Genomic DNA, 21,142 nt, shown 5'->3' with positions numbered 1-21,142 from the left:
TTGCCACATTTTCACAGTGTGAAAGGAGGTGAGCTGCTTGCCACATCTTCATGGTGTGAAAGGAGGAGACTGTCTGTCTGTCACTAGTGTGATCTGGGATTTCATTAAAGGGGAGGGTCTGACCTCACGGGTGGCTAGAAAGTATTTTCTCTCCTTCTTCTCTGTCTCTATCCCTCTATGCACCCCTCCTCCCTCACTTCTGGTCTGGTCTCTCTCAGTGGTCGGAGATGAGTGAGCTTTACAGAAACCACGAGGAACCAAAATGGTGGTCTCATTCTCCTTCAGCAAACCATTACAACCACTACAATAGCCTCTCAAATTACATTTTTTCTTTGCTCTTGATTAAGTACATTAAATATGTGTAACAGATGTCCAGCAAAGAGAAGAGGACTGGTCTCGCCACCAGTGTAACAGATGTGATGGTACTGCGTAACTCTCTTGCGTTGTGTTTTTAAAGAAAGAACTGTCCAGCCAGCGATCCCAGTTGATTGATGTTTATTCTGACGATAGACACAAGGAAGCACATTAGATGTGTGCTGGACAACAGCATGCTGATGGCTGTGGATCCATGACTCGTCGCTTGCATGTCAACATCAGAATGGAGCTTGTAATCAACAGTTATAACAATGATAAAAATGAGACAACATACAGTATGTGGAAGTACCTGCGACAATAGATAAAGGACAGGCCATCAGATGTGCATAGCTCGATGATGTTGATGGCTGTAGAGTCGAGCATGGAAACAACTGTGTATTAGCAGGGAGCTAATGTCACCATTACATTTAGAACATGCTAGCTAACTCACTAAATAACATACATACATACAATAGCATACAGTGCATTCGGAAAGTATTCAGACCCCTTGACTTTTTCCACATTTGTGTTACGTTACAGCCTTATTCTAAAATGGATTAAATTGTTTCCCCCTCCCTATCAATCTACACACAATACCCCATAATGACAAAGCAAAAACAGGTTTTTAGAAATGTTGCATACTGCAAAATACCCCCAATATTGCACTGTACATACCCCCCAATATCTAATATCTAACAGGTACCGTACACATATAAATACATCAGGACATGTACATAGTGAACTCGCACACATTGTAAATATTAAAATAGATTCCAGCATTTCAGAAAGTGACCCACCGCTTGCATGCCAACATCAGACTGGGAAGAACTGACGTTCGCAATCTCCCCCTATCTGCAAGCATAACCAATGGTATAACACCTTATTGATATGTAAATTCAACCAACCAAATTGAATACATATTTCTGTGGAAACATAACCAACCCTTTTGCCTTGCAAAAGTATTCATCCCCCTTTGCGTTTTTCCTATTTTGTTGATTTACAACCTGTAATTTAAATGGATTTTTATTTGGATTTCGTGTAATGGATATACACAAAATAGTCCACATTGGTGAAGTGAAATGGAAAAAAAAAAGAACCCTCTTTGCTATGAAGCCCCTAAATAAGATCTGGTGCAACCAATTACCTTTAGAAGTCACATAATTTGTTAAATAAAGTCCACCTGTGTGCAATCTAAGTGTCACATGATCTGTCACATGATCTCAGTATATATACACCTGTTCTGAAAGGCCCCAGAGTCTGCAACACCACTAAGCAACGGGCACCACCAAGCAAGCGGCACCATGAAGACCAAGGAGATCTCCAAACAGGTCAGGGACAAAGTTGTGGAGAAGTACAGATCAGGGTTGGGTTATAAAATTTTTATCCAAAACTTTGAACATCCCACGGAGCACCATTAAATCCATTATTAAAAAATGACCACAGAGCTGGGCTTTACGGAAGAGTGGCCAGAAAAAAGCCATTGCTTAAAGAAAACAATAGGCAATGGTGTTCGCCAAAAGGCATGTGGGAGACTCCCCAAACATATGGAAGAAGGTACTCTGGTCAGATTAGACTAAAATTGAGCTTTTTGGCCATCAAGGAAAACGCTATTACATTTACATTTACATTTTAGTCATTTAGCAGACGCTCTTATCCAGAGCGACTTACAGTTAGTGAATACATATTTTTTTATACTGGCCCCCCGTGGGAATCGAACCCACAACCCTGGCGTTGCAAACGCCATGCTCTATCAACTGAGCTACATCCCTGCCGGCCATTCCCTCCCCTACCCTGGACGACGCTGGGCCAATTGTGCGCCGCCCATGAGTCTCCCGGTCGCGGCCGGCTGCGACAGAGCCTGGGACAGAGCTATGTCTGGCGCAAACCCAACACCTCTCATCACCCCGAGAACACCATCCCCACAGTGAAGCATGGTGGTGGCAGCATCATGCTGTGGGGATGTTTTTCATCGGCAGGGACTGGGAAACTGGTCAGAATTGAAGGAATGATGTATGGCGCTAAATACAGGGAATTACTTGAGGGAAACCTGTTTCAGTCTTCCAGAGATTTGAGACTGGGACGGAGGTTCACCTTCCAGCAGGACAATGACCCTAAGCATACTGCTAAAGCAACACTCAAGTGGTTTAAGGGGAAACTTTTAAATGTCTTGGAATGGCCTGGTCAAAGCCCAGACCTCAATCCAATTGAGAATCTGTGGTACAGCTGGAGCAGTTTTGCCTTGAAGAATGGGCAAAAAATCCCAGTGGCTAGATGTATCCAAGCTTATAGAGACATACCCCAAGAGACTTGCAGCTGTAATTGCTGCAAAAGGTGGCTCTACAAAGTATTGACTTTTAGGGGGGTGAATAGTTATGCACGCTCCAGTTTTCTGTTTTTTTGTCTTATTTCTTGTTTGTTTCACAATAAAAAATATTTTGCATCTTCAAAGTGGTGTCACACCCTGGCTCTGGGGACTCTATATGTTGAGCCAGGGTGTGTATATTCTATGTTTTGTATTTCTGTGTTGGCCAGAGTGGTTCCCAATCAGAGGCAACGAGTGTCAGCTGTTGCTGGTTGTCTCTGATTGGGAGCCATATTTATAGAGGCTGTTTTCCCACAATAGTTGTGGGATCTTGTTTCCAGTTGGTTTGTTCCTAGTTAGGTTTGTCCTTTGGATGTCACGTATCGTTTGTTGTTTTGTTTCGCTGTTCGTGTTATTTCGATTAATAAAGTATGTTTGCTTTCAACGCTGCGCATTGGTCTACTCCGTCTAACGATCATGACAGAAGATCCCACCATACCAGGACCAAGCAGCGTGTCCTGGAGCAGGCGGCCTGGACATGGGAGGAAGCGCCGGGAAAGGAGCTGGAAAGGTTGGCGATGGCCCAGGTGGGCAAATCGTGGTCCTGGGAGGACATGCTCGGGGGCAAGGGGCCATGGGCTAAGATTAAGGCCCTGGCGAGAGAGGAGCAACGGCGTCAACAGTGTCGTCGTCGGACGGACGAGAGGCAACCCCAGAAAATTTTTAGGGGGGGGCACACGGCATGGGCGACTGGGCAGCAGGAGGCTGCCACAGGGCGAAATGGGAGACGAGGAGAGAAGACCACCGGGTTACGGGAGCCATTGGTGAGAGGAGGGAAGGAAGTTGTAGAGGCACGGCGAGAGGTACTGAGGTGTATTGCCAGTCCGGTCCGGTCCGGCCCGTTCCTGCCCCTCGCACCAAGCCTACGGTGCGCGTCGCCAGCCCGGCCCGGCCTGTTCCTGCCCCTCGCACCAAGCCTACGGTGCGAGTCGTCAGCCCGGCCGGTTCCTGCTCCTCGCACCAAGCCTACGGTGTGCGTCGCCAGCCCGGCCCGGCCTGTTCCTGCCCTTCGCACCAAGCCTACGGTGTGCGTCGCCAGCCCGGCCCGGCCTGTTCCTGCTCCTCGCACCAAGCCTACGGTGCGCGTCGCCAGCCCGGTCCGGCCTGTTCCTGCCACTTGCACCAAGCCTACGGTGCGCGTCGCCAGCCCGGCCCGGCCGGTTCCTGCTCCTCGCACCAAGCCTACGGTGTGCGTCACCAGCCCGGCCCGGCCTGTTCCTGCTCTTCGCACCAAGCCTACGGTGTGCGTCGCCAGCCCGGCCCGGCCTGTTCCTGCCACTCGCACCAAGCCTACGGTGCGCGTCGCCAGCCCGGCCCGGCCTGTTCCTGCTCCTCGCACCAAGCCTACGGTGCGCGTCGCCAGCCCGGCCCGGCCTGTTCCTGCCACTCGCACCAAGCCTACGGTGTGCGTCGCCAGCCCGGCCCGGCCTGTTCCTGCTCCTCGCACCAAGCCTACGGTGCGCGTCGCCAGCCCGGCCCGGCCTGTTCCTGCCACTCGCACCAAGCCAGGGATGCGAGTCGTCAGCCCGGTCCGGCCCGTTCCTGCTCCACGCACCAAGCCAGGGGTGCGTATCGTCAGTCCGGTACGGCCCGTTGCTGCTCCACGCACCAAGCCAGGGGTGCGCATCGTCAGCCCGGTCCGGCCCGTTCCTGTTCCACGCACCAAGCCAGGGGTGCGCATCGTCAGCCCGGTCCGGCCCGTTCCTGCTCCACGCACCAAGCCAGGGGTGCGCATCGTCAGCCCGGTACGGCCCGTTCCGGCTCCACGCACCAAGCCAGGGGTGCGCATCGTCAGCCCGGTCCGGCCCGTAGCTGCTCCACGCACCAAGCCAGGGGTGCGCATCGTCAGCCCGGTCCGGCTCGTCCCTGCTCCATGCACCAGGCCAGGGGTGTGCGTCGTCAGTCCGGCACAACCCGTGCCTGGGTCACCGGTGCCTGGTCAGGTACCGGTCAGCTGCTCCACACCGGAGCTGAAGCAATCCGCTTCTACGATGTCCAGTCCAGCTCCGGTCAGCGGGGCCAGACCCGGACCAGGGGCGCCACGGGGGGATGGTTGAAGGGTGGTGGTCCAGCCCGGAGCCGGAACCGCCTCCGAGGAGGAATGCCCACCCAGCCCTCCCTGGGTTGTTGATGTTTAGGCGCGGTCGCAGTCCGCGCCTTTAGGAAGTACTGTCACACCCTGGCTCTGGGGACTCTATATGTTGAGCCAGGGTGTGTATATTCTATGTTTTGTATTTCTGTGTTGGCCAGAGTGGTTCCCAATCAGAGGCAACGAGTGTCAGCTGTTGCTGGTTGTCTCTGATTGGGAGCCATATTTATAGAGGCTGTTTTCCCACAATAGTTGTGGGATCTTGTTTCCAGTTGGTTTGTTCCTAGTTAGGTTTGTCCTTTGGATGTCACGTATCGTTTGTTGTTTTGTTTCGCTGTTCGTGTTATTTCGATTAATAAAGTATGTTTGCTTTCAACGCTGCGCATTGGTCTACTCCGTCTAACGATCATGACAAGTGGTAGGCATGTTGTGTAAATCAAATGATACAAACCCCCCAAAAATCCATTTTAATTCCAGGTTGTAAGGCAACAAAATAGGAAAAATGTCAAGGGGGGTGAATACTTTCACAAGCCACTGTATGGGGATGGAAACATATGTAACAATGACATTTAGAGGTGCCTGGTTTGCGTCTAATGTATTCAGAGCATACAGTAAGACTTATTTAAATTACTCAATTGCTGTGCTATTTCAGAAACCTCAATGCCAGTATTTCAGTCCTATCAGACCAAAGCTCCATTGGTAATGTTGGTGAGGGGAGCCAAAATAAATGTCTGCTGCCGCTTTTTTTCTTTGTGTGTGTATGTATGTGTGTGTGTTCATGTGTGTGTGTGTTCATTTGTGTGTCAAACTGTGTGTTTGTGCCACTATCTATCATTACATCAGAGATTAATGTGTAGCATCGGGGCTAGACGTGTGAAGGGTCTGTTAGGCGTGAAGGCATGATTCCTCCTCTGTCTCAACACATCCCCTGGAGGAACACATACCTACCCTGTGTCTGTGTACTGGGTAGGTTTCTGTTTCTTTTTCACAACAAGAAGGTATGCTGTATCAACAGAGTGGATCGAGTTTGGCTTGAGACATCATAATGATGTCATGTTCTGGTTTAAAACATTGTTTTCTTGTTATAGAGGTATCGTAACAACCAGTTTTGCTCGCTGGGTTTGAATCAATGCAGATTATATTGACTACTGCGGGTCAGCATCAACGCATCGCTGATGTCAGGGGAGGTTTTAAACCTCCAAAGCACACAAAAACTGGTGCTTTTAAAAACAGCCATATACCTGAATTTTGTGTTATCACACTACATGTATAAACCTTGATCAACTTTTCAGGATTACCTGCCTCAATATTACATAAATTCAATGATTGGAAAAGGACAGACGAGAAAGACATGGAAGCAGATAAATATTGTAAAAGGTCAACTGTAGAAGTATGTAATCTCTGACGATCATATCTGCAATTACGATCATGTCCCATTATTGTGGCGGGTGTGGTGCATGGATGTCATTATGGATTAAATGTTGATAATCCCCTTTAAAACAGCACCAGTGGGAGATAGAAATTAACCACGTTTCCATCCACAGTTTTTATGCGAGTAAAGTCATACCGTTAAAAAAAGAATCACAACACCTGTGATGGAAACAGGTCGTTTCGGTACAATTTTATAAATGCCGACAGAAAATTTATTGGTTCGACATGGTGGGATCTTTTTGTGTCTGTAAAATTAATTATGCGAGAAATGGTAGTGGAAATGCCTTATGCGCAAATATTGATATAATAACCATCATATCGTGTGGTCCTCTCACTATGACTCAGGAAACCATGCAGTTCATTTGGCTACAGATGAAATAAGTTTGACTCCCGAGTGGCGCAGTGGTCTAAGGCACTGCATCGCAGTACTAGCTGTGCCACTAGAGATCCTGGTTCGATTCCAGGCTCTGTCGCAGCCGGCCGCAACCAGGAGACCCATGGGCAGCGCACAATTGGTAGGGGAGGGTATGGCCGGCAGGGATGTGGGTTTGTTTCCCACGGGGGGCCAGTATAATTTTTTTTTAAACGTATGCATTCACTAACTGTAAGTCACCCTGGATAAGAGCGTCTGTTAAATGACAACGTAATGATGGTGAAAGTGCAAGGTGATATTGATGCCAGTGGTGGTCGGTGACATTATTTTTTATGAGCATTGCCTTATTTCTATTACAGCATATTGGATAACTGTTATTCATACCAAGCTCAATGTAACATCGATAGGTTTAGGCTTACATGATTCTCAAATTGTCCCTATACCCATCATGAGGTTGCTACAATCTGGCCTATGAATGAAAGTTTACAACGTAGGTGCACAGGCTCAAGAGAAACATTTTAGTAGTCAAGGTGACAGACAGTGACATTTTACATTTTAGTCATTTAGCAGACGCTCTTATCCAGAGCGACTTACAGTTAGTGAGTGCATACATTTTTCATACTGGCCCCCCGTGGGAAACGAACCCACAACTCTGGCGTTGCAAGGGCCATGCTCTACCAACTGAGCTACAGGGGACCTACAGTGACACATTCAATACCGCCTTGCACACTCTTGCCTGCATCTAGCTGATCTAGGGAGTAATCATTAGTCCAACAGCTGCAAACGAGAGTTTCTATTGGACAAATTCAGGTATGTTTATTCCCGTTTCGTTGCGTTTAAGAAACTTTTCTTTCAACAGAATTGGCGGAATGACTACACCCCTGATCACACGCAAACACAGTTCAATTTCATAGCAGCCACATACAGTAGAAGTCGGAAGTTTACATGCACCTTAGCCAAATACATTTAAACTCAGTTTCATTTAAACTCAGTTTTTCAAAATTCCCTGTCTTAGGTCAGTTAGGATCACCACTTTATTTTAAGAATGTGAAATGTCAGAATAATAGTAGAGAGAATTATTTATTTCAGCTTTTATTTATTTCATCACATTCCCAGTTTACATACACTCAATTAGTATTTGGTAGCATTGCCTTTACATTGTTTAACTTGGGTCAAACGTTTCGGGTAGCCTTCCACAAGCTTCCCACAATAAGTTGGGTGAATTTTGGCCCATTCCTCCTGACAGAGCTGGTGTAACTGAGTCAGGTTTGTAGGCCTCCTTGCTCGCACACGCTTTTTCAGTTCTGCCCACAAATGTTCTATAGAATTGAGGTCATAGCTTTGTGATGGCCACTCCAATACCTTGACTTTGTTGTCCTTAAGCCATTTTGCCACAACTTTGGAAGTATGCATTGTCCATTTGGAAGACCCATTTGCGACCAAGCTTTAACTTCCTGACTGATGTCTTGAGATGTTGCTTCAATATATCCACATAATTTTCCTTCCTCATGATGCCATCTATTTTGTGAAGTGCACCAGTCCCTCCTACAGCAAAGTACCCCCACAGCATGATGCTGCCACCCCCGCGCTTCACGGTTGGGATGGTGTTCTTCAGCTTGCAAGCGCCCACTTTTTCCTCCAAACATAACGATGGTCATTATGGCCAAACAGTTCTATTTTTGTTTCATCAGACCAGAGGACAATGTCAATTAGCCTATCACAAGCTTCTAAAGCCATGACATCATTTTCTTGAATTTTCCAAGCTGTTTAAAGGCACAGTCAACTTAGTGTATGGAAACTTCTGACCCACTGGAATTGTGATACAGTGAATTATAAGTGAAATAATCTGTCTGTAAACAATTGTTGGAAAAATTACTTGTGTCATGCACATAGTAGATGTCCTAACTGACTTCCCAAAACCATAGTTTGTTAACAAGAAACTTGTGGAGTGGTTGAAAAACTAGTTTGAATGACTCCAACCTAAGTGTATGTAAACTTCCGACTTCAACTGTACAAACAGCATGAGAAAATTGCTTGTTGTAGAATTCCTTCTCGCATCTATGTGCTCGCCTCCTCTCACCTTTTCCCTTCGCTTGTGGACTTCAGTGCACAACACATCAGCTGTCTGTGACCAGGTGAAAAAACCTTTCCAAGCCAAACCTTCATTTCATAACCGCTAACCGCTACACACAACCTGCCTACATCGTCGTAGCTACTAGAAATAATGTGTAAGCAAACCCACTACAATCATGCAGTACAGTGTAGACAGCAAGCAGTTTAGCAGTTACAGTTTAGCACGCCCCGGTGGCAATAAATTAATAAAACCAAAAGCTTACCTTGACTTGGAAGAATTCCAAGTTTGGATAGCCGTAGCCAGCTAGCTAACATGGCGTTCCTCTCTGATTGAGCCGGGTGTTTGAGTAGGCTAAACTATCTAGCTGCATTGGGTAGCTAAGAGAAAATGAATAAAAAATACAACGAAATATCTCTCTCTCTCTCTCTCTTTCTCTCTCTCTCGCTCTCTCTTGCTTCTCCTTCATTTTTAAATAAATGAATTTGTTCAAAACTGTTCAACTATTGTCTTTCTCTTTGAGTCAACTACTCAATACATTTTATGCACTGCAGTACTAGCTAGCTGTAGCTTATGCTTTCAGTACTAGATTAATTGATTGGGGGGACAACAAGTCAGTTCATGCTGCAAGAGCTCTGATCGGTTGGAGGATGTCCTCCGGAAGCTGTCATAATTACTGTGTAAGTCTATGGAAGTGGGTGAGAACCATGAGCCTCCTAGGTTTTGTATTGAAGACAATGTACCCAGAGGAGGATGGAAACTAGCTGTCCTCCAGCTACACCATGGGGCTACCCTACCCCTGCTGTTGAAGCTACTGCAGACCTTCATTGCAAAACAGTGTGTTTTCATAAATTATTTGGTGACGTGAATATATTTAGTATAGTTTATCTAAAAAGGATAACTTCTTTAATGTTTCACTTTATTTTTATGAAATTCACTGAGGAGGATGGTCCTCCCCTTCCTCCTCTGAGGATCCTCCACTGCATGATGCTCCTTTCCAATAAATATTGAGGGTCTTATTCTGGTGATGATCAATGCTTGACTGTCGTTTGACAAATAAAATATTCTTACTCTTATCCATAATAATCTCATCATGTAGACTAGCCTACCCGCACAGCCTACCCGCACTGTACCTTTGAGCTGTTGGCCAGAGCGCACGTGCCAAGACCACATTTGCTATTCAACGCAAAACTATCGGTAGAGTTGAAAATGAGATGGAAACACATTGAACTTTAGATTTTTATTCAGTACATGAAAATGTCAGCGAAAAAATACATTTTGTGTGCACTACGTCATCACGCACTGATTTTTCCAAACAAGTCTGTTTGGTGGAAACACACCACTGGTGGGAAAATTGGCATCTTTTCTTTAAGTAGACTTAGAATATTCACATGAAAATCTGTCGCCAGTTGGATGGAAACCTAGCTATTGTTGTCCTCAGAAAACATTCATAATTCTGTAGTAATACTATTGCGATTTTGACATACATTTGGTATTTTATTAGGATCCCCATTAGCTGCTGCGAAAGCCACAGCTACTTTTCTACTCTTCCGCAGATACATTGATGATACAAACTGACCACCAGCAATTGCGTCGTCAGAGGCGATGTTCAATCCAGCAAGATACAATGACCTTCCTACAGTAATAAAGAACCAGAGAAAATACAAAAGCTGCTCCCAGGATCCAAGGTCCATACCAGGTCAAACTGTGCATGTGCGTGTGTGTGTGAGTACAGTATTATCTTTTGTTTTATTAGAATGTGTGATGTGGATCATTGCGTAGCACTACACCTGGAAAAGACAGCTGAGTCCATGAGAATCCATCTAAATGATTTAGCATAGTGCTGTAAGACATGGGCAGAATTGGCACATTGACATGTCTCTCTACCATGCCAGTGCCTTCCTGCCTGCCTCACCCTCTCTGGCCTGGCATGGCCTGGTCATAGCCATCCAGTAAAAGAGCCACAGAGAGAACTGACAACCCACTGGATCCAAACCCAACAACCCTCGACAGCTCTTCTCCCTCTCCCTCCCGCTCTGTCTCCCTGTGGCTGGAATATGACAGATCTATCCTCTGCAGTGACTCTGCTACATATTTCTGCAGATGCATATGCAACCACAGACTTGGGCCCATCTGTTTTTTCCTAGCCGGGTTCCTGAAGCATTTGTGTGAGAAAATGCCTGCCAGACAGAGAGAGAAAAAAGGTTCTCAGGATCAGTTGGGGTCTTTTTTCTCTTCTTCAACAGCTGTGTTTTACTTCAGAAAAGAAGAAAAATATGGGTAATAGACTGGTGTCTTTATTTTTCAAGTGAGGTAAGTGTGTGTGAGTAATTAATGGTGTTGGATGCCTGCCTCTCTCCACAAGCGGTGGCGGTCGGCCTAGGCTTCACTTCAATACAGTACCCCCTCCCATCCCTTTTCATTCCAAACTACAATCTGTCATTCCATTCAGACTTCATTATCCTTGGTTGATGATGAAAGTGATGACAGTGATTCTCTCTGCCCCGTCAGTGCACAGCTGTGTTGCTAGAGTAACAGTAAGGCCTTGATGAGCACAGGTGTGTCATCACAATTGTGCTCCTGTTGAGTCATAATTATCCCACTGAGCCAATCAGAGAGAAGCTTGATTGGCATCGCTCTGACACAAACTGTTGGAATCACCAATAGAAAAGGCCTATTTGAGGAAGTTAGAAAGAGAGTTTTCGAGAGAGTTTGGCCCAAACTTACTCCATTTAGTCTGTCAGCATTTCTCATCGGAGATAAAGGCAAGGCAGTTCCACTCACTTAACTCAGCTTTTCCGGTTCAGTCGCAGGCCTTTTCAGAGTTCAGACCTGTGAAAAACTCACTCCAAAGCACACTAATTCTCTCACACACTAACCCTCTCCCCCTATTTCTATTTCCCTGTCTCTCCTTCTCTCCCTGTCCCTCTCCTCCTTTCATCTTCCCTCTTTCTCTCTCTGTCCCTGTAATCAATGACTCAGGCCTTAGAATTCACCACAACATTGTCAGGTTGTAGAATAGGGAGGATGTGGGGTAGGGAGGGGTGCTACTTGGCAGAGGGAGGATAATACACAGTGGCCCAGTTTAGGAGCCCTGCTCTTATTGCAGATAACTACACGTTGCCCCTCCCGTACCCACATTGTGATGACTGGCCAGCCTTCAGGAAATACCCAAACATGGCCTTGAAAAGCCCAGTGAGGCAGCAGCTGAAAGAGCAGTGCTTTTCTGTGCATTAGAATGTGTGAAACAACTCAGTAATATTATAATAGAATGACTGAGACAAGCTACTGAAAAAACTGTGTTCTATTCTGACATAAAGAGAGTTTGATATAGGATATAACTTCTACTTCTAGTTATTGGCATTGCCTAATGTAGTTCAGTAAGGCATCCTGATTGGTCGGCATACCTGAGCCAGATACAATACCATCTTAAAGCAGATACAATACAACTTAAATATTAAATCTACCAGGCCACTTAAAAGATACACCCTCTTAAGATTCTAACAATCACTATTAATAAATTTTTTAATTCAAATAAGCTTCCAGGAATGTGGATGATGGTGGGAGCCATAACACAATAGAAACAATGGAAGCTAGCTCTAACAGTCTCTGCAGCTCTGCTACTAAACCTCTCCTCAGATCAGGCCAATTCATTTGGCTAATCTTCCCTGCAGGACTTTATCGGTGGGTAAAAAAAGGCACACAATGAGGCTGGAAAGCATTTTGTTGTTGTAAGAGCTGTACATCTTATTGCTTTGTCATGTTGTTGCGGCAGAGCCAGCTCTATTTGTTAGGATCAGGAGTGAGGAGGGGTTGGAGTTGCCATCTGTTAAGGAGGAGTAGAGACAGGGGGTCCCAGTGTATCTGACATTATGGGGCTAAAGCTTTAGGCTCCGCTGCTTACAGTAGCTCCAACGACACAACAAAGTTCTGCATTTTCAGGCTGACTTTCAGGGTAAGTGCTTGTTAACCAGCTAAGGTTACCTACTTTACTTGACTATTTATGTTCATTCATTGGACGACCAAATACCAGAGAGTCACTGTAGCTTTGAGCCATAACCTTTGACCCTTACCTCAGCAGCAGGGATTCCTTCTGGAGGACGGCACTGAAGAAGCACTTCCTGTTCTAGAGACACTTCCTTTCCCAGAGGCTCCTGGTCAAACGTCTTCCTGAGATCTGGAGAAAGACAAACCATAAATAAACATGATGTAACATATTAGACTATGGGAGGCGCACAGTACTACATAGAGCCATGACTACATGGAACTCTATTACACATCAAGTAACTGATGCAAGTAGTAAAATTAGATTTAAAAAACAGATAAAAAAACACCTTATGGAACAGCGGGGACAGTGAAGCAACACAAACATAGGCGCAGACACATGAATACACACACACACGATAACATATGCACTATACACACATGTACACATGGATTTTTGTACTGTAGATATGTGGTAGTGGTGGAGTAGGGGCCTGAGGGCACACAGTGTGTTGTGAAATTTGTGAATGTATTGTAATGTTTTTAAAATGTTATGAACTGCCTTAATTTTGCTTGACCCCAGGAAGAGTAGCTGCTGCCTTGGCAGCAGCTAATGGGGATCCATAATAAATACAAATACAAATATCCCTCACATGATATGGCACTGATGTCTTTGATATGGCACTGATGTCTTTGATATGGCACTGATGTCTTTGATATGGTTCTGATGTCTTTGATATGGAACTGATGTCTTTGATATGGCACTGATGTATTTGATATGGCACTGATGTCTTTGATATGGCACTGATGTCTTTGATATGGCACTGATGTCTTTGATATGGTTCTGATGTCTTTGATATGGAACTTATGTCTTTGATATGGCACTGATGGCTTTGATATGGCACTGATGTCTTTGATATGGTTCTGATGTCTTTGATATGGAACTTATGTCTTTGATATGGCACTGATGTCTTTGATATGGCACTGATTTCTTTGATATGGCACTGATGTCTTAGATATGGCACTGATGTATTTTTATTACAAAAGTATTTGAAGCTTGTATACTGTCGTTTCTCAGTACACAGCTAGCATATTAACTGCATTTACAGTTGAAGTAGAAAGTTAACATACACCTTAGCCAAATACATTTAAACTCAGTTTTTCACAATTCCTGACATTTAATCCTAGTAAAGATCCTAGTAAGAAACTTTTCTTTCAACAGAATTGGCGGAATGACTACACCCCTGATCACACGCAAACACAGTTCAATTTCATAGCAGCCACATACAGTAGAAGTCGGAAGTTTACATGCACCTTAGCCAAATACATTTAAACTCAGTTTTTCAAAATTCCCTGTCTTAGGTCAGTTAAGATCACCACTTTATTTTAAGAATGTGAAATGTCAGAATAATAGTAGAGAGAATTATTTATTTCAGCTTTTATTTCTTTCATCACATTCCCAGTGGGTCAGAAGTTTACATACACTCAATTAGTATTTGGTAGCATTGCCTTTACATTGTTTAACTTGGGTCAAACATTTCAAGTAGCCTTCCACAAGCTTCCCACAATAAGTTGGGTGAATTTTGGCCCATTCCTCCTGACAGAAATGGTGTAACTCAGCCAGGTTTGTAGGCCTCCTTGCTCACACACGCTTTTTCAGTTCTGCCCACACATTTTCTATAGAATTGAGGTCAGGGCTTTGTGATGGCCACTCCAATACCTTGACTTTGTTGTCCTTAAGCCATTTTGCCACAACTTTGTAAGTATGCTTGGGGTCATTGTCCATTTGGAAGACCCATTTGCGTCCAAGCATTAACTTCCTGACTGATGTCTTGAGATGTTGCTTCAATATATCCACATAATTTTCCTTCCTCATGATGCCATCTATTTTGTGAAGTGCACCAGTCCCCCACAGCATGATGCTGCCACCCCATGCTTCACGGTTGGGATGGTGTTGGGATGGTGTTCTTCGGCTTGCAAGCGACCCTCTTTTTCCTCCAAGCATAACGATGGTCATTATGGCCAAACAGTTCAATTTTTGTTTCATCAGACCAGAGGACATTTCTCCAAAAAGTACGATCTTTGTCCCCATGTGCAGTTGCAAACCGTAGTCTGGCTTTTTTATGGCGGTTTTGGAGCAGTGGCTTCTTCCTTGCTGAGCGGCCTTTCAGGTTATGTCGATATAGGACTCGTTTTACTGTGGATATAGATACTTTTGTACCTGTTTCCTCCAGCATCTTCACAAGGTCCTTTGCTGTTGTTCTGGGATTGATTTGCACTTTTCGCACCAAAACACTTTCATCTCTAGGAGACAGAATGCGTCTCCTTCCTGAGCGGTATGACGGCTGCGTGGTCCCATGGTGTTTATACTTGCTTACTATTGTTTGTACAGATGAACGTGGTACCTTCAGGCGTTTGGAAATTGCTCCCAATGATGAACCAGACATGTGGAGGTCTACAACTGTTTTTCTGAGGTCTTGGCTGATTTCTTTAGATTTTCCCATGATGTCAAGCAAAGAGGCACTGAGTTTGAAGGTAGGCCTTGAGATACATCCACAGGTACACCTCCAATTGACTCAAATGATGTTAATTAGCCTATCAGAAGCTTCTAAAGCCATGACATAATTTTCTGGAATTTTCCAAGCTGTTTAGTCAACTTAGTGTATGTAAACTTCTGACCCACTGGAATTGTGATACAGTGAATTATAAGTGAAATAATCTGTCTGTAAACAATTGTTGGGAAAATTACTTGTGTCATGCACAAAGTAGATGTCCTAACCGACTTGCCAAAACTATAGTTTGTTAACAAGAGTGAGTGGTTGAAAAACGAGTTTTAATGACTCGAACCTAAGTGGATGTAAACTTCCAACTTCAACTGTAGCAGCGTTTCCCAAACACAGTCCTTTTGGTTTTTGCCCTAGCACTACACAGCTGATTCAAATAATCAACTCATCATCATCATTCAAATAATTCAAATAATCAACTCATCATCATCAACCAAAACATGCACCCCTTGGAACTTCTCTCTCTCTCTCTCTCTCTCTCTCTCTCTCTCTCTCTCTCTCTCTCTCTCTCTCTCTCTCTCTCTCTCTCTCTCTCTCTCTCTCTCTCTCTCTCTCTCTCTCTCTCTCTCTCTCTCTCTCTCTCTCTCTCTCTCTCTCTCTCTCTGCATGCTGGGAGTGTTTGGTGCATGCTGGGAATTGTTTGAGTGAGTGCTAAGTGCGAGTGTTGTGTAGAGTTAGATATCCTGGGTTTTCCTTTTCTTGGTGATATCCTTTTTTCTTCTATGCATGATTAAGGTTATTATTTCTATTTTCTTGTTGTGGTAGAATTAAGTATATTGTTTTTCGTGTCGAAATTACCCTGATTTTGGTGGGGATGGCGGCCCGAATGGGGACGCCGTCCCTGTCACTTCGGCACGGCTTTAGGTGTGTTACTGAAGCTACTGTCACGGTGGAGGAGGTTCTGGTCGCCGTAGGAGAGAAGGTAGGATATGAGAATGTTGCTTATGCGTCACGGATGAATAAAGCGGTGGTGGTATTTCTTAAAGAAGAGCGCCTTGTTGATCGTATGGTTGAGCATGGCGTACTTCTTAAAGGAATGTTTATTCAAGTTACGCCGCTTTTTTCTCCGTCAACAAGGGTAACGATTTCAAATGTACCGCCGTTCATTCCAAATGAGCTATTGGAGCGCGAGTTATTGCGCTTTGGGAAGTTTGCAAGTTCAATTAAGGTTGTCCCATTGGGTTGCAAACACCCGGCGTTGAAACAGGTTATGTCGTTTCGGCGACAGGTGTTTATGTTTTTGGACTCACCGGAGCAGACTTTGGAGTTATCGTTTAAAGTCAAGTATGACAATAGACTGTATATGGCTTATGCTAGTACGGGTAGTCAACTGTGTTTTGAGTGTGGGGATGTTGGTCATAAGCGACATGCTTGCCCGAAAAGGGAGAAGGCAGAGGGAGGGGCGCAGGTGGTCCTCGTAACGCCTGGGCCCACTGATGTAGGAAGAGGTGGGCTGACAGTGGTAGAGCAGCCACACGCATCTGTTGCTGAGGAAAAAGTTGTCCGTGTTGAGGGCACAGAGGTGCAACTTGTACCAGAGGGAAATGTTATGCAGCAGAAAAAAATTGTTGTAGAAGGTAAGGATGGATCTGAAGGGCCATTTCCTCAGACTGGTGAGGAGGTGCCCAGTACGAGTGCTGTGGTACAGGAGGGGGTACATGTGGAGCTAATCTCCCAGGTAGTGGAGGAGATGCCCACTACAAGTAATGGGTTACAGGAGAGGGTTCATGTGGAGCTAATCTCCCAGGTAGTGGAGGAGATGCCCACTATGAGTGCTGGGGTACAGGGGGGGGTTCATGTGGAGCTAGGTTCCCAGGTAGTGGAGGAGATGCCCACTACGAGTAATGGGGTCCAGGTGGGGCTAGTCTCCCAGGTAGTGGAGGAGATGCCCACTACGAGTAATGGGGTTCAGGTGGGGCTAGTCTCCCAGGTAGTGGAGGAGATGCCAGGTACGGGTGATGGGGTGCAAGTGGGGAGTGTTGAAAGGGATGTAGTAGAGGGGAGTCAGTGGTCTGTGGCCTCAGTTGAGGAGGATCAGGAGAAGGATATGGATATCTCTCTTGATACGATATCAGCTGGTGAGGACTCAATTTACGATCTAGAGGAGGTAAATGGGTTTCTGGATCAGACTTTTGGGAAATCTGTCAAATTGGCAGATTATTTTGATGTTGATAAGTTTGTGAGGTCAGCTGTGATGTTACAGAAGACGGTGGGGTTAGACCAGTTGAGTGAGAAGAAGCGGTTTCGCTTGAGGAAATATGTTACTGCTGTTGCAGCAGCAAAAGGTGGTGGGAAACGTGGTCAGGTTAAGAGAAAATTTAAATAATGATGATGATTATGCCTCATAGGGTGTTCTATGCTCTTTGTCTGGTTTCTCTGTGGTTTCTTCTGCTTTTCCTTTTTCTTTTCTATATGGAGGTACTAAGGGTAGGTTCTCTCAATATTAATGGAGGAAGGGACAGGAATAAGAGGGCTTGGGTATTAGAAGTAATAAAACAGAAAAGGCTTAATGTAGTTTTCCTACAGGAGACACATAGTGATGAGGAAAATGAGGTTGACTGGGGTATGTGGTGGGAGGGGCAGCATATACTCAGTCATGGTACTAATTTCAGTGCTGGGGTGGCAATCTTGTTTTCTTCAGGCTTAGGGGTGACTGTGGTATCTACAACAGAGATTGTCAAGGGTCGGGTTTTATTGGTCAAGCTGGATGTTATGTTTTTTAAAGTTTTTTTTAATGTTTATGCTCCTAATGAGGGTACAGAGCGTATTGTTGGTTTTGATAAAATAAAGGAAATCTTAAGACAGTGTGACCAAGAGGGGTGTATGGTTTTAGGGGGGGACTGGAACTGTACAGTGGATTTTACTGTTGATCGCACCGCTGAAGAACCTCACCTGTGGTCAGCAATTTGTCTGTCTGGTCTATTAACTGAGTTTGAGCTTTCTGATGTGTGGAGAGTAAGGAATGCAAAAGTTAGGCAGTACACATGGCTAAAAATTAATGAAGGTCATGTCAGTGCAGCAAGGTTAGACAGGTTGTATGTATCTGAGCAATACTGTAGTAGGGTTGGAAGGTGTGACATTATTCCTGTTGGTTTCTCTGATCACCATATTGTCACTGTTGATATTCACTTGTCCTGTCCACGAAGGTCATCATCTTATTGGTATTTTAATGTTAAACTGTTACATGATGTCATGTTTTGTGAAAGGTTTTTGTTGTTTTGGGAAAAATTGAGGGTTACAAAAGGGAATTTTGAGTCCTTGAGACAATGGTGGGAGGTTGGGAAGGCCCAAATACGATTATTTTGTCAACAGTATACTGCTCTGTCTCGAATTGAAGTTAAAGAGACTATCAGGGCCCTTGAACAGGACATTAAATCTATTGAATTGAAGTTGCTCACTCAGAATGACCCCGGACTAGTCATGAACTTACAGGACAAGAAACATGAATTGAGGTCGTTTCTGCATGAAAGAGTGAAGGGTGCCTTGATTAGGTCTCGTTTCGCTTCCCTCAAGGATATGGATGCACCTAGTGCTTTAAAAAAAAACCTAGGACAGTCGACATTGCAACGTAAACAGATGGTCTGCCTTCGTCTCCCTGATGGGAAGGTGACCACGGATGACAGTGAAATGCGTCAATATGCCGTGGATTTCTATTCTGCCCTCTATAAGGCGGAGGATTGTGACTCTCTGTGTACTGAACAGTTGTTACACGGTCTTCCTCAATTGGGACCTGAGCAAAGAGTCGCATTGGACTCTGACATTACACTGCTAGAGCTGTCCACAGCAGTTATGCAGCTCTCAACATGCCGAGCCCATGGCATTGATGGTTTACCATCTGAGTTTTATAAGCACTTTTGGGGGTCTATTGGGGAGGATTTTTATGAAGTGGTGTGTGAATCTTTTCATGAGGGATCTCTTCCTGTATCTTGTCAACGTGCGGTACTTTCACTATTGCCAAAAAAGGGGGATTTGGCTCTCATAAAAAATTGGAGACCTGTTGCTTTGCTGTGTGCAAAATATACAATTGTTTCTAAATGTCTCTCAAACAGGTTGAAAGAGTATCTGGGATTGTTGGTCCACAAGGACCAGTCCTACTGTGTACCTGATCGCTCTATTGTTGACAACTTGTTTCTAATAAGAGATGTTTTAGACATTTGTAAACTGTCTGATGTAAATGTGGGTTTACTTTCTTTGGATCAGGAGAAGGCTTTTGATCGTGTGGACCACCAGTACTTGTTTAAAACAATGAAAGCCTTTGGGTTTGGGGATGTTTTTTTGTCTTGGATGAATTTACTGTATGCTGGGGCCTCGTGTATGGTGAAGGTGGGGGGTGGTTTGAGTTGTCCCATCCCTGTCCAAAGGGGCATCAGGCAGGGATGCCCAATTTCAGGGCAGTTATACAGTCTGGCGATTGAACCAATGCTTTGTTTTTTAAGAGCGAAGCTTACTGGTTTCTCTGTGCCAGGTGTAATGAAGGGTCCCACGATAGCACTGTCTGCGTATGCAGATGACGTGACAGTTTTTATTACAGGGGGGTGAGGATGTTAAGGTTCTCTCAGACGCTTTAAAGGTGTATGAGGGGGCCTCCTCAGCTAGAGTCAATTGGGGAAAGAGTGAAGCGCTGTGGGCAGGCCAGCTTCAGATGGGGTCCGCTCCACGGTTACCAGGGGGGCTTCAGTGGGGCAGAGATGGGATGAAGACTTTGGGGGTTTTTCTAGGCTCCGATGTCTTTCAGAAAAAGAACTGGGAGGGTGTAGTGGAGAAAGTGTGTGCCAGACTGTCAAGATGGAAATGGGTGCTGCCCCAGCTGTCTTATAGGGGAAGGGTACTGGTAGCTAATAATCTTGCTGCCTCTACCCTGTGGCACAGACTAATGATTTTACAGCCACCAAAGGGTCTGATACAAGAGCTTCAGAGGACCCTTGTCAAATTCTTCTGGTCTGGACAACATTGGATTAAAGCTTCAGCCCTGTACTTGCCACTGCACGAGGGTGGGCAAGGCCTGGTGGACATTTCTTCCAGGATCATGGCTTTCTGGCTTCAAGCAGCACAGAGACTGTTGTACAGTGACGGTTCTAGCTGGGTTGACACAGCCTACACATTGATGAGGAGAGCGGGCTGTTTGGGCTTAGACAAGCACCTTTTCCTCTTAAAGCTGGAGGGGGGTGAGTTGCCTGGCCTGACTCCATTTTATGAGTCTGTTATGCAGGCTTGGAGAGTTCTGGTCAAGTCCCGTAAGGCCTGCACGCCATCAGGGATGTGGCTTTTTGAAGAGCCTCTTTTCCATAACACTGCCATCCAGTCCCGTGTTCTGGGTTCAGCTAGCCTACGTTCATGCCTGTTAGGCGTGGGGTGTACTAAGCTGGGTCATCTGATGCGGAACAGGAATAGGTCGTTGGAGGAGCTGGGAGAAAGAGCGGGGATCAGATCGTCTCGCCTACTGAGGAAGGTCGTCGCTGAGGTCTGTGACTCCTTGCCAGTACTTAATCTGCAGTATGTGACTGACACTTCCAATTCTGATCGGTGGAAGGAGGGTCTGGATTATGTGTTCCCTGCACTGATTGTTAGTGCTGCGGCGGGGGCATTCGAGGAGGACGTGGGGATGCTGCTTTCCTTTGATACCCCGGAGCTGGGGGAGTTCAAGGAGGTGGGAAAGAAGGCCATGTACAGAATATGTGTAAAGGTGTCCCACGCCTCTTCCCTGGAAGGGGTAAAATCGATGAGGTGGGCGGGTGTGCTTGGTCCAGGTGCCTCCCCAAAAGGCTGTTGGCGATCATTATACAAACTGCCTATTGATAAGAGGACAGCTGACCTCCAATGGAGGATAATACATGGAGCCATAGCCACCAACATGCATCTGGTACACCTGGATCCTACTGTGTCCATTCTGTGCTGAGCCTGAAACTCTGGCACA

At 45.4% G+C, this 21,142-nt stretch overlaps 1 protein-coding gene across 3 annotated transcripts in view; it reads right to left on the bottom strand.

Annotated features, from left to right (window-relative positions):
- Nucleotides 1–21,142, bottom strand: part of LOC121573843 (netrin receptor UNC5C-like) — a 230,145-nt gene that overhangs the window by 58,525 nt on the left and 150,478 nt on the right. For all 3 annotated transcript variants that reach the window (XM_041886178.2, XM_041886180.2, XM_041886181.2), the window contains exon 4: nucleotides 12,754–12,857. In XM_041886178.2, coding sequence (XP_041742112.1) covers nucleotides 12,754–12,857 — 104 coding nt within the window. The remainder of the gene's footprint in view (nucleotides 1–12,753; nucleotides 12,858–21,142) is intronic.

This window comes from Coregonus clupeaformis, chromosome 9 (assembly GCF_020615455.1).
Source record: "Coregonus clupeaformis isolate EN_2021a chromosome 9, ASM2061545v1, whole genome shotgun sequence".
NCBI classification, from domain to species: domain Eukaryota; kingdom Metazoa; phylum Chordata; class Actinopteri; order Salmoniformes; family Salmonidae; genus Coregonus; species Coregonus clupeaformis.
This window is presented reverse-complemented; position numbering and strand designations above follow the sequence as displayed.